At 42.8% G+C, this 13,615-nt stretch overlaps 1 protein-coding gene across 10 annotated transcripts; it reads left to right on the plus strand.

Annotated features, from left to right (window-relative positions):
* The first annotated feature begins 519 nt into the window (after nt 1-519).
* Nucleotides 520-13,377, plus strand: YPEL5 (yippee like 5). Of its 10 annotated transcripts, XM_030499508.1 has the most exons (7): nt 549-651; nt 3,952-4,094; nt 4,204-4,263; nt 4,441-4,592; nt 8,155-8,239; nt 9,350-9,522; nt 11,226-13,377. In XM_030499508.1, the coding sequence occupies exons 6-7, from the start codon at nt 9,382-9,384 to the stop codon at nt 11,448-11,450; spliced, it is 366 nt and encodes a 121-aa protein (XP_030355368.1). In that variant the 5' UTR covers nt 549-651; nt 3,952-4,094; nt 4,204-4,263; nt 4,441-4,592; nt 8,155-8,239; nt 9,350-9,381; the 3' UTR covers nt 11,451-13,377. The 10 variants fall into 10 exon arrangements, with proteins under 10 accessions (XP_030355373.1, XP_030355368.1, XP_030355364.1 ...); XM_030499504.1 differs by lacking the exon at nt 8,155-8,239; XM_030499507.1 differs by lacking the exon at nt 8,155-8,239 and having other exon boundaries at nt 556-651; nt 4,176-4,263.
* The last annotated feature ends 238 nt before the right edge of the window (nt 13,378-13,615 follow it).

The following is a 13,615-nucleotide window of genomic DNA, read 5'->3' on the forward strand; positions in this document are numbered from 1 at the left end:
CTCAAAAGGATTTTTTTTATCATATTTTTGCCAAGACCACCATTTATTTGCTGAGGATGCAATCTGCATGTGAGCACTGAGCCATTAAAACTGTCAGGGAATTGATAACACTTGCAATCAATGGCCAACAAGGGCCACAAACACTTTCCCTTTTTCTTCCCTCATCTTTCATCTCCATCATGGGCAATATTTAAGATGTCACACAAAGACTTCAGCTTGAGCGGCCTGAAACACTGCATCAGCCATAGCATCACTGAGGTGGGGACGCGGTTGACAGTCACCTCTGCGCCCTTCCTCGCCTCAAACCCCCACGGGGCATGAGGCACGGGTGCAGCTCACTGCCAGAGCTGGCAGAGGCACACGTAGGGAGCGGCGGGCTCAGGGCGGCGGCTGACAGACGACCTGGCGAACGGTGAAGGGCCGAGCGCAACCACCCGGCCCCTCACTGCCGAGCAACGCCCGCAGCCGCCACCGGGCGCGGCCGTGAGGTGACCGGGGCGGGGCGGGCCGTGAGGCGGAGCCTCGGCAGCGCTGATTGACGTGCGGCAGGGGCGGGGCTACGCCGCCGAGCCGGAGCGTCGGGGCTGTGGAGGGCGGGGGGCAGACACCGGGCACGGAGCCGCCACCGCTGCCGCCGCTCCCCTGCGCCAGGTAACCGGGCGGGGGACCGTGCCGCGCCCCGCACTGACCAGGGAGGCCGGGGAGGGCCGCTGCCGGCTGGGGAGGGAGGTGGCGGCTGCCGCTCCGGGCCGCGGCGGGGCCCCGGGTGAGCTGCTCCGGCCCGGAGGGGGAGGCAGCGCCGGCCCTGTTGCGGCCCGGCGCCGCGACAAGGCACCGGCCCTTCCCCACCCGTCCCCTTCTCCGTCAGCGTCTCGCAGCGCCGCCCAGCCTTCCTGCTCGGCTCTGCGCCCAGGGCCGGCACCGAGCACCCCCTCCCCGCCGCGGCCACAACTTCCTCCGCCGGCCCCGCATCGCCGCCGGCTCCGCTTCCCGGAGGGGCGGTGGCAACTTTCCCGTGCGGGGAAGAGGAACCGTACCCAGGCCCTTCCGCCGCGTCGTCCCCCTTCCCCGCAACTTGCACGGCGGGGTGGAGCGGGACTGTGGGCAGCCCGGGGGTGCGGGGCTGGGCCCCGGGCGCCCCTCACCGCGGCGGCGAGGCCTCCCGTCAGCTGTTTCCTCCTGTTTGTTGTCAAGTTGCCTGCGCTGCCCGCAGCGCCCGGCGGCGGCGCCGGCGAAAGAGCCGCCGCCGGTTGGCTACGCGCGGCCCCGTGACGGCGGCCGGGGCCCGCCTCCCCTTCCACCAGCCGCCCCCCCGACCCGGTTGCGGGGCTTTGTGTGGAGCGGGGGTCGTCCCACCTCGGGGTGTGGGGTTCGCGTCGCCTCCGCCGGCCTGGCCGTGGAGCGTTACGAAGGCCGGAGCCGGTCCCGCCGCTCCCAGGGTGTAGGTCAGTTCCGCCCCGCGGCCCGGTTGGGGCAGCCCCGGTGCCACACGGTGGGTGGCAGGGCCGCTTTGGCGTTTTCCCAGTGAGGGGTGCTGCTCGCTCCCCGCTCCGTGGGGGCTGGCTCGCCGCCGCAGCAGCCCTCGGTAACCCCGTGTCCCTGCCCGGGGATGACTCGGACTGAAGGCGGTTGTCGGAAGCCGGGTGGTGGTTGCTCGCTGGTGGAGGTGCTCGCGGCTCTTTGAGCAGTGAGCCTGGCAGCTCTTCGGGTGGGTTTTGCCCGTGGAAGTGCGGGTTCCCAGGGAACTGAAACATTGGAACAGGCTGCCCAGGGCAGTGGTGGAATCACCGGCCCTGGAAGTGTTCACACATCGTGTAGATGAGGCCCTCAGTGACATGGGTTAGTGGTGGCCTTGGCAGTGTTGGGGGAGCGGTTGGGCTTGATGATCTTAAAGGTCTTTTCCAACCCGGTTGATTCTATGATTGTGCAAGTACGGTTTAGCTCTGGAAAAGATTCTAGTCAAAGCCAAAAAGGAATGCAGGGACTGTCATCTGTCTGTTGATCTTTTGCTCTGTGTATGGATCTCAGCTGCTTATTTAAGAATAAAGGCTGTGTTTTGGATAATATAGTGCTGGAACTTAATAAATTGTCTTTCTTGAAATAAACATGGCCTTAGGATTAGGTTGAGGGAATAACAAAACAAGTACCCAGGTCTCATGAGGGAGAAACACAAGGCATGGCTTTTTTCAGAGGTAGTTGTGCAGAGCAGCTCTTGTTGTCAACAACTAATGGCAATTGATTAGCCATTAGTTAACTATGGCTGTGACTGATGGCAGAAAGGGAGGGAACTTGGTGGTGGTGAAGATTCCCTCATGTGGCTGGTTCAGCTATATATAAAACTATATAACAGCTATATATAATCCTTTTATATATAGACTCATTCTGGACCGCTGAACTGAAGTAATGTTTATGACGAAACTGTCCATTTTCAAGTGTCACTCTCTTTTTCTAATATTAGGTTTTAGAGATGTTGTTTGGAGGCTTCTGTCATCTGCTACTTTCACTTCCGTAGCTGTGGAGGTCCTTAACTTACAGAATTCAGATCTAATTGTTTATATAGAGATGTTAATACTAATGATGAGTGAGTTTGAGATGTGGCTGCCAAGCATGCCTTTCAAAGCTGGGTAGGGAAGATGACAAGAGTAGGTAAGATTTGTTACTTGTCATCTGACAGAGTGAGTTGTACACAGGCACACAAATATGTATGTATTATATATATATTTAGCATTCTTTCTGCTTGTAGTCTTTACAAGCTTGAAGTGGTGTTGTCCAAGATAGGTCACTGGTTCATATTTGTTTACTATCGTTTGACCTGTGTTGAAATCTTGAGTTGCTCAGCTCTTGCTGCAATACGTAATTCCCTTAAGCAAGATTTAACTTAAAAATAACTTGTTAAATATGTAGAGGAAACGCCTGTGCACTGTGGATGTTTGGTAGCAAGGCTCTTCAATTTTGGAGCCTTGAGCTACATTTAGGACTTTCCTAGTTAATATATAGATTTCTTGGTGAGGTGCACTTAGCATATTCTGGCAGTTGGATGTGGTTTGTATGGAAGTTTGAATGGTTGTTGTCTTTTCGCTGTTTCTTTAAATTTTGTTTGTTTTTATGGTTCATCAACTCGGTGGTGTCTTTGGGTGAAGATTTGTATCACTACAGCAGTAAAATTAATGAAAAGAGAAAATCTGAATTAGTTTAGCTTTCTGCAAGTCGCAGAATGAATTCCTAGGCAAAAGTTGTCTTATCTGCTTAATTAGTGTAAGAATAAATTTATCACAAAACCAGGAAATGCAGCTTTCTTACAAACAGTTGAGGAATTGAGAGAGGAAAAGATAATCTTTTTCTTCTCTTGGGAAAGGGAGAGGGGAGATAGGAAGGGAAGGGGAAAAAGAAACTGGGAGACAGGAATAGTTGTTGCTTTTGGACTCTTTGTGTAGTACTGGGAAAGAAAATCTAAGTCTGATACCATTTATAAGCTAATACTTTTATATGTTATCTAACCAGAGTATTGTGGGGTGTAAGTTACTATGGGAGATGCTGAGATATGGGGGCTGTATTAGAAACAAGCACCCACCTGTGTGGCTCTGCTCATTGTAAACTTAAAACAAACTACCCTGTGTTAAGTGCCCGTGTACACCGATATGTTAACATACTGAAATGTCAGTATCCCAATGCAAAGATTTTGCCTTACCTAGAAAAAAAGACTGTTTGCAGTAGAAAATTACACTACTATAACTTGCACAAATGCAGTTTCCTCCTGCTAGGCGGCCTGTTCTAGGCAGGTGTTGTGCACTGCATTTGGGCACAGCTTTCATTACTTTGCCAAAGCCTCGTCAGTCATCTTTGCTACATTAGCTGGCTGGTTCTAATGAGCATAGCGTACTGTTCCAGTTTACTTTCTTTCTTCACATTTGGCTGCGTGTGGTGCTTTCTGATAACAAATTCTGCATGTAGGCAGAGGCCAGAGGCTGGGCACCGCTTCCTTCAACAGCCACAGAAGTCTGTGGCAGATGGTTGAATCTCAGACCTCCTAAGAGACTGACCACGTCTGTATTTTCAGATGCACCCCCAACTGTGAGCAGCGGAAACCCAGGCAGGTAAGGAGCAAGTTTGTTGGTTGGGGTTTTTTTGCTTACCCAGCAATTCTTTAATGTGTGGTTTTGTGTAGCTGTGCTAAGTATTCTTTTTCCTCTTTTGTCCATGGAGATGAGGAAGCTCAAGCCCAGTTCCTGACATGTGAAGATGAAGTTTAAGCCTGGTTCCTGAGTAAGTACACCTTGAGAATGTTTTACTGTACCTAGGTGAATGCACAGCCCTTCTTCAAGGGGCAGAGAGTGCTTGTTAGCTCACCACGCAAAGGAAAATGTTTTTAATCAGTGAAATGGTGAAAGAGAGGCTGTCATAGTGTTTTATCCTTTAACTAGCAGCTGTTTTCTGTTGTAGATCTGAGATGCAGTAGATGGTGCTGAAGCAACACTGAGGCTCCTGAAATATCCACAGTCCACTGTGTATATAGAAAGTGCCTCCTGGCTCTGCCAAACGCTGATGGTCCTGTGTCTTCAAGAGATACACTCTGGGACAAGAAAACACTGACTGTTAGTTTTAAAAATGTTAATAAATAATTCTTTGTGTTGCTTTTTTATTCTTTATTGCTTTTGAAGGTAGGCGGGTTAGGTAGGTCAAATACCGACCAAGTAGTGCTTCAGGTGATTTCAGCTCTGTGTGCAGATAGTGGACAAATTTAAGCTGTTGAATGTGAGCTCTTTGACAGCTCTTGCTCAGCGTTGCCAAAATCAAAGCTGAAACACAGGTGGAAGTTTGGGAGCATACTGCTCTAGGAATATGTGTAATAGCACACAGCCACAGTGCTTGTGTTTCCTGTCTGTCCATGCACTCACTGGGAGAAGCATGCAGGCAGGAAATGTTTCACAGGATGACTAGGAAGTGGTATTAAGGTTTGTACTGTCAAAATACTGCCCTGTCAGCAAGCCTTACTAGGTGGGTAATATGAGCTACCACTGATTGTTCAGCTAAAGATACTCTCAGCAATGCAGACGCCAACTAATGGCACAGTGGCATCACCTCTCAGTTCCTAAAAGTACCTGTTTGTTTGAACTGTGTAGATTTGACAAGTGGTAGATACTTTCTATTCCATTAGTGTAAGTAAGTCTGCCTTACTTCTGCCTTACATCTCCAATGTAGAAAAATCAGAGCCATTAATTTAACATTATGACTTGTCTTTGGTAATTTGTGTAAGGGCAGGATCACTAGGACTTCATCACTGACACATACCCAGCAAAGAATGTTTAGCTGACTTAAAAGGTGAAATCATGGGCCAAAAAACCCCAAGCGAATCTATGTGCTTTCCTCAGCACACAGTTTTGTGAATAACCAAGATTCCTGTCCACTGAAAGTTCTGTTAGTAGCATGATGGAATTGGTGTGATATGGTAGTGTCACTTTCTGGGGTCGTGACTAGCAATAGGGAACCTGACTGGTGCTCAGAACCAGTGGAAGTTATTTTCACTGGTTTTAAGTGTAGAAAGAGTGGATGAATGGCTGAGTGTGCTTCTTGCATTTTCCTCCCCCTAATTGGAGGATCTTAAGCTTTAGAAATGCTTTACTGTTTTGCAGTTCTTCTGCTTCTCTTCATTTAAGAGAGCCCTCCCACTGCCTATAAAAGCTGCCTATAAGTGGCTTTTTTCAGATCATTTATGTATGTGTGAACATAAATACACGCCCACACCTTTTACATGGGAAGTGAAAACTATAGGGAAAAAAAAATTACACGGTTATCTTGGGTGACTTTGTACACATCCCTTCTGTATGCAAAGGATCTGAGGCTGAGAGCAATGGAAAATTGCTTTCCCTTGTTCTGTAGTGCTTTTTATATGATGAGTTGTACCCTACAGGATTCAAGATCCATACATTAGGAGAGAACAGTCTTCACCTGTACCAAATACTTTCTGAGTTGGTCTTGTAAGTGAATACTATGGTTTTAGCTTGGGTAAAAAAAAAGGGGAGGGAAGAGTGTGAAATCATTCAAAGTTGAAATTAACTTCTCTACCTTATATGAGAGGAAAAAGCAAAAGTTCCTTGTTGTTTAGAAAATCCATGATCAAATGTGACATTTGAAGACTGCCTTACTAGCAGTCAGTTTGTAACTTATTTTTCTTACTTTTTACTACTGTGAGCAGTAATACAAAGACTAAGGTGTATAACATTTCAGCTGAACCCTAAAGGATTCATTGATATCCTTTAGCCATCAAAACCAAGAGCTAATGATAGTTGTAGGCTGCTGTCTGCTTTGACTGAAATCTACCAGGGACCAGTTAAGTGTAGAGGTTGTTTTTCAAGTTGGATATTCTAGTAGGATTACATTATTTTAGCATTTTCTCAAAACCACAACCCCAACTCAAAATCTGGACTGTTTTGGCTGTTATAATGCATCTTGTAGGATTTAATTTTCTAAATTTTTAAAGAATACACTGTTTTCTTACACACTGTGTTCTGAAGACTGTTGTTCGAACCAGTTGGTTTATTAGTTTCTGCTGTAACTTTAATCTGAAGTCTCGCATCCTTGTGCTACCATCAGATGAATCTCATTTTGTCTTTCTGTTGGGACCCAAGTCTTATTTATTGGAAGGTTTTTTTTTTCACCTACATACTTGGTGAGGTTACTTTCTGCTTTTTGGTGTGATACAAATAACTGAAGAATGTAGGCCTTGTATTACTAGGTAGGTTTTTCAGCTTTAAGTCTTTGAACATATTTATGCATTTATTTTAATGTTCAGTATCTTCAGGACTCAGCAGTTCAGTCCACACATAATGTCGTATCTGGAAGTAATACATTTCTATGTTGCTTTGACTTCTAACTTGCTTGTAAGAATTACACTCACACTCTCTTCTGAAGTAGTTACATTTTGGTTTTAGTGGCTCTGGGTTACCGCATTTCTAGGTGCAGTTACGTGAATTCTGTTTTTAGATAGATGATGTAATTGCATTTTAAGTGTTCAGATGCATATTTGTCACAGTGGCATGCTTTGCAAGGTTGGTCTGTGTAATGGATCTGTTCTTATCACTTAGCAAGCTTAGTGTTTGTGTTGCTTTTGGTGAAAGAGCGGGATGTGTTTGGATTTGTTTTATATTAGCTTCTAGAAATACTGAAGGGGTGAGCACTCTGTTTACCCTGAAAGAAATACCCTTTTGGATGTTGATTCCACATTTACAGTAACTTACGATCAGTTAATTGTTTTTAATCCACAATACAATCAACACAAAAATAGCATTATCCAAAATTAGTAAGGATGGCACATGGAGCTAGGCCAAGTGCCTCGTGGGCATATCTGTCACAATTGCCTTTATTGCTTGTCTTTGTGGTTTCTTCTGGTTGGAGACTTTGACTGATACTATTTATTCACACTTATTGTCTGTTGATTTTTCCTTCATGCTATCACTGTTCACATCTTTTTTTTTTTTCTTTTGCCCTTGCTTGCTAGGAAAGATAAAGACATTAGGGAGGTGTAATGCTTAGAGAAATTGAAGGAAAACGCTTCCGTATTTTGAGTGGAGTCACAAGGAGATGCACCCCTACAGTCAGCTAAGTCTTTGAAATATTTTTGTCAAACTCAAGACCTGTTTTATTTATCCTCCCAAGAAGAAAAGTGGGTGTCATATCACTTTTAAATTAAAGAGGCATTCCATTCCTCTTTGAATTTTTGTGTATCCTTCAGATGGGATATGGAAGACTAACAAAGATAAGAAAAATTTGACTGCAAGGAAGTTGTGCTAAAATCACTCTGTTCAATACCAGGAACCCTTTTTATTGCCACACACTGTAAGAAAACAAAGTGATGAAATAAAGCAATTGAAAAAAATTATGTCAGTGACTTATGATTTTTACATGTAAAAATGGTATTTTAAATTTTGTGTGTGCAGGTGCATGTTTTAGTCCATTTGCTTTGTGCATGTCAGAGTAAGCTTTAAGAAACTGATCCCCTGAAACTTGAAATGGGTTTAATTTAGATATTTGTGCTCCTTAAAGCCATTTGACATAGAAGATTCAGCTTGTCGAGCACAAAATTTGATTAATTTCTCTCTGAATGGCACACTGTCTCCTGCTCTGAAAAGTAAAACCCACATGATTTTAATATTGCAGCATGTCAGATTTACTTTGCATTGCTGTGCATAACAAAAGCAGAGACAGTACTCTCTTCTGATTCCACATCTGAAGCATAATGGAGGTATATTTAACTTGTTTAACTATAGATGCCTAGTCATAAAACTTCAGCAGTTGAAATGGAAATAACATAATAATTTAATTCCTTTGTCATGTCCTTCGTGATTTTTCAGCTGTCTGATATGTTTCATGCCTTCTCGCTAGTTAACTGAGTAATCTATGTAGTTGGTATAAAGTTGGTGAGATACTTTTATTTTTCCCAAGCAGTGAAGAGGTTTGTTTATTAGATACTGCTGATCTGCTGCTATAAATTTCTAAGCTCTCTTTTCCTGCTCACTGAAGTTGCTCAGGTGTTTCAGTGATGATGCTTTGGAAATAGCTTGGGTCAATGACACAGTATTTTGTATTAGATTAGACAGCTTTAAATGTTTATATGTATAAACTGTCTGGTGTAAAACTGAGTGGATTGTTATGTGAAATAGCATCCAAACCTTATCCTATGTTGTTACGTATATGAAATCACTAAGTGTCGAGTCAAATGCAGTAGCCCAGTCTACTATAGAAGACCAAAGCATCCTGGATGGTGGTGGTGTGTGGTTGCGTATCAGAAATAATGCAAAGTTTAGGGGAAGTGACAAAATAAATACATATTTTAAAAAAGGGGGGGATGTGACTTGGGAAAATTAAACCATAATTGCCTTGGTGACTCAATGTACTTCTCTGTGCTTCATTTCCCAGGGCTGACTAAGATCAGTGAGTCGTTGGGAATATACTGGAATGGAATTTCAGTATTGTATTAAAGAGGAAAAGAAAATAGGAAAGAAGTGGAAGCTTTTGAGTGTAAGAACTATAGGGTCCAGAAGCGGTCTGCGAGTGTCTGAACTATAAAGGTTTTGGTTCGTGGTTTGCTCCTTTAATGTAATTAGTTTGTATGTAGGTGTGTTATCTTATTGGTAAGATGATCACTTTGGGAAAGAACTTTTCTTGATGAGAAAGGCTGAATGCAGTCTGTAAGTTGAGTAATTCATCTATGAAAGAAGGAAGCTCTGCAAACATTAGCTGAAGTGGTTTGCAGAATATTCTGCCATGTATATGGGGTGTTTGGAGCTGGTTGGGTTTTTTCTGCAATGTTTTTTTTTTTTTACATGTGTGTGATCTTTCTTCTTGCTTTCAGGTCTTGAGGATAAACTTACATAAGTTCTAAAAATGGGAAGAATTTTTCTGGATCACATTGGTGGCACTCGCCTGTTCTCCTGTGCAAACTGCGACACTATCCTGACCAATCGATCTGAGCTCATCTCCACTCGTTTTACAGGGGCCACGGGAAGAGCCTTTCTTTTCAACAAGGTTGGTAAGAAGCTGAGGAGGAACTACTGTTTGCTTTTGAAAAATGAATTGGTGGGATATGAATCTGTCATCACAGCTAAAAAGCTTCTTGGCTGAAGTGTTGTGTAATTACTATCTCGTTCTTTTAATTATTTTTATTTTGTTCTATCTAGCTGTCTTTGAAGTCAAATTGGGCATCTACTATCAATGGCAAGCTATCAAGATTAGTTTATCCACAATACTGAAAGACTGTAAAGAGGGTTGTGTGTACAGAGGTATCATGCCAAAATACATGGAGTTTTGGCTTTGGAAACTTCTGTAATAGTAACCTCAGATTCACTGTTAGAGTATCTTTTTGTCTGTCAAAGAGCTTCAAAGGCATTTGCGCTTTTAGTCGGTTAAAGTCTAGGTAGTATTCTGTTTAATTCTAAAATGCATTGAAGCTAAGAGTAGTTTGGCAGCTTTAGGTAACCACAGTCACTTTTACAGGCAATAATACTCTAGTTTAAGATTTTTTTTAATCATGTTTGATTTAACAGACTGAAATATGGAAGTGTCCTGGTTTTGGCTGGGATAGAGTTTGTTTTCTTCCTGGTAGCTGGTGCAGTGCTGTGTTTTGGGTTTAGTCTGAGAATAATGTTAATAGCACGCCTAAACAAGTGAATTGTGGCATTATTTATTAACCCTTCTGTTAGACTCACTGAAAAAACAGTGAACATCTTGTGCGTTCTCACAAAGCTCCTGGTCATGTAATCATTGGTGTGTGTTGGTTTGGGCTTTTTCTTGAAAGCCATTTAGCAATTGGCAGAGTTGATAGAGGCGTCAGTAATGTCTTCACTTTACTGTGCTTGGCCTTGGAATTTCTGGTATGCTGGATCCTTTTAGTAGTATTTATCTCTAAGGGTTGGGCTGCATAGCTATAAAAGGACTGTGCATCTGTATTTTTTCGCCCAGTATGCACTGGATCCTGGGATTCAAATTTTTCTTGTGTTAGATAGTGGGGTTTAATCACAGAAGTTTATTTTTTTACATTTCCGCACACAGAAACCTTACGCCTGAAGCATGTGGAGACTGAGCACAGTCAAGTGGCAAGCTGTGAGAGCAGCACAGCCCCATCTTTCAGAATCCTACTGCATATCAGCAGTTTGGATGTAGTTCTGACATTAACTTCTCAACGAAGTATGCATCCTGGTTCTGTGGTGTTGCTGTGTAACAAGTTAAATGTTTTAAACTGCCAAGATAGCGCCCACAAAAAAAGGTGAATGTTTAATGCCTACATTCTCGGCCACTGAGCCCTGCTTTTACTTAGATGATTGTTTCAAATGCACCTGAAGACTTTTAAAGAAGTACCTCTTAATATTTTGGTTCTGACTTCCAGGAATAAGTGATCACATCAGTGGCTAGAAATGGGTTACGTATATTATAAGTGGATTAATACCAATTAGTTCAACAGGGTACTCTGCACTCTAGTAAGTCTTGTGATAGCATTTCATGTCTCAGTTAAACAGTGAGGGTTATACATCACTGTGAAGCGCATCTTTAAAGTGTTACCTTCACAAGCAGATTTTCAAGGGCTGTTGACTTACTGCACTCCAGTTTTCAGTTTATGTGCAGTGCCAGAGGCTCTTTACTTTTAAAATGTTGATAGGCATGGACGTTGTTACCAAGCTTTGCTCTGGGCAGACTAATCCTTTCTATTCCCTGTCCCTGTATATTTGTATCAGGTGGTAAATCTGCAATACAGTGAAGTTCAGGATCGGGTCATGCTCACTGGCCGCCACATGGTTCGAGACGTGAGCTGCAAGAACTGCAACAGCAAACTGGGTTGGATCTATGAATTTGCCACTGAAGACAGCCAGCGCTACAAGGAAGGCCGTGTTATCCTGGAAAGAGCGTTGGTCCGAGAGAGCGAAGGATTTGAGGAGCATGTTCCATCTGACAATTCCTGAAGAGACTTGAGTCTCTTCTCAGGTTCTCTTCAATTGAAACTCAAAAATAATAAAATCATCAAAAAAATCTGCTTACATACACTGTCACCTTAGCATCAGAGTCGGATTCATGGACTACAGAGTGGGAAAGATTGTGAGAGTATTTCAGATGGAACCTTCCTTTCTTTATTCCTTTTATATTTTACTTTCCCTCCAGCAGCTGTTTGTAGAAAGAATGTTGTGCAGATGCTGTAAATTTTTCTCTCTTGCATTTACATCTGTTAGATTTGAGATTGTATCTACAGATACAGTGGGCTAAAAATGAAAATATTTGGGGGATTTGTCTTTTGTTGGAGAGAAATTTGATGAGTTTTCTTTTAGTTTGCACAAACTGATGTCAGCATAAAGTTATTTTAAAACTACAGGTTTTTTTTTTAAAAGTATATTCCAATTTTGGAGTTAAGTTTTTAGTTAGTGGTTTTGGTTTATTTTGTTTCGGTTTTTGTTTTTTTTACCCAGTCTTTTCACCTGATCTGCTAGCTAAAGTAAAGAGATCCGAATTTGTGCTGAGTGCTAAAGGTTCAGTGTTGGTACAGCTTGGGCTGGCCCTTGTGCCATATTCTTGTTGAGGTTGATTGGTAGCACAGAGCCCATTATTTCTTGTCATTCTTGACCCAAAGACGTCACCATTCCTTGTTTATTTGTGAAGTCCCATTCACCAAGTAAACTGGTGTTGATTGGAAAATACTCTTGAAATAGGGCAAAACTGCTTGGCTTTTTTTAACTTTAACTGATGTAACTTATAAGCATAGTAATAATATAATAGTTGTCTGTTTAGTCTTGCGTTGCTTACAATTCAAGCTGTGTTTGTAATGATAGGGATCCACTGAGAAACTACTGTTTCAGTAGTGATTTTTTTCGTTGCTTTACTAAAGTCAGTAAGTAGACAGGGAATCGCAAATCTTTAATTCTTCTTCAAGTAGCTTTCTTTAAACCCAGAACTTCCTATGTTAAACACAGCTGCTGTGTAAAAGGAGAAGATTGCCAGCATGTTTGTTCATGCCTAGAGTTATGCAATCTGCATCTCTTGAAAAAATTAACTTAAACAGCTTGTTTTCAAATGCTGCTTCTGGTGTTGAAACCTTTATCTTTCAACTTTGTTGAACCTTTTCATTGTGATGTTACATTTTTATCTTTCTGGGCAGCAGTACATGTCAGCCTAGTAGTAACTAGTGACTTGGATTCCTGCTTTCTTCTTGTAGAGGTCAGCTCTGTTTGAAACCGTGATTTTGCTTGCCTTTTTAGCAAAAATGCTCTTCATTAACTTGACTCAAGGGTGCCCAAACACTTTTGTTCTGTCTTAAGTCATAAGTTAAGATGTCAAGGGCTGAAATTTATTTGAATGTTAGATATGTATGATTCCTTATCAGATACTTCTTCTTATGGGATAAACTGTGGTCAACATGGAATAAGTTACCCACAGACTTAGAAGAGGGGAAAAAACCCTCTACCCAGCCAAACAGATCTGGGCTCTGACCTTCCAGAGTATTTTTCTTCACTAGCCACAGCTCCATGTCTGAAGTTAAAATGTGGAGGGTGACTATGCTGAATATTTTTCTTCTTGTTATTTTTTTTGTCACCAAGTGGCAATTTGGACACCCCTGACTTGTACCTACTGCCTATTTCATGTAAAAGTAGCTTTCTTATAGAATTGTCACATAGAAAGAGAACAGAGTAGATCATACCAGAGCTGTGCTTGAATCAAGCTGCTTAAACGATAGTGTACTTGTGCCTCAAATGAATCGGTTTTTGCACTGAGTGCAGTAGTACCCCGTTATCTTGTACTTCTGTCCTTCATAGACCCTTAAAGCCCCATTAGCATGGTTCTCTGCAGTACTTTTCTTGTACTTCTGACATTACAGTACAATAAAGTATGTTTTGTCCTGAATTGGTATTTGCCATTCTTTTTGAGTCATTTTCATGGAGTCTGTCAACTGACTGACATAATCTGTCTTCCATTCCCTGCCTTGTTGAGTACATCATTGCATTTCTACAGCACAGTGACAAGCTGTTGATGAGCATCGCTCTCTGAATAGGTGGGAGAAGTGTACTGTTGATTTTGGGAGGTGCTAAGTACAGCTTCATGCATATACCACTTGGACATTTGAAAGCCTTCAATTTGCACC

Source organism: Strigops habroptila, chromosome 10, assembly GCF_004027225.2.
Source record: "Strigops habroptila isolate Jane chromosome 10, bStrHab1.2.pri, whole genome shotgun sequence".
Lineage (NCBI taxonomy): Eukaryota > Metazoa > Chordata > Aves > Psittaciformes > Psittacidae > Strigops > Strigops habroptila.

Excerpts from the sequence above, each read along its gene's own strand:
- YPEL5 (XM_030499513.1), top strand. The coding sequence starts at position 9,382 with ATGGGAAGAATTTTTCTGGATCACATTGGTGGCACTCGCCTGTTCTCC. Across the intron at positions 9,523-11,225 it reads GAGCCTTTCTTTTCAACAAG|GTGGTAAATCTGCAATACAG; the intron begins GTTGGTAAGAAG and ends TATTTGTATCAG.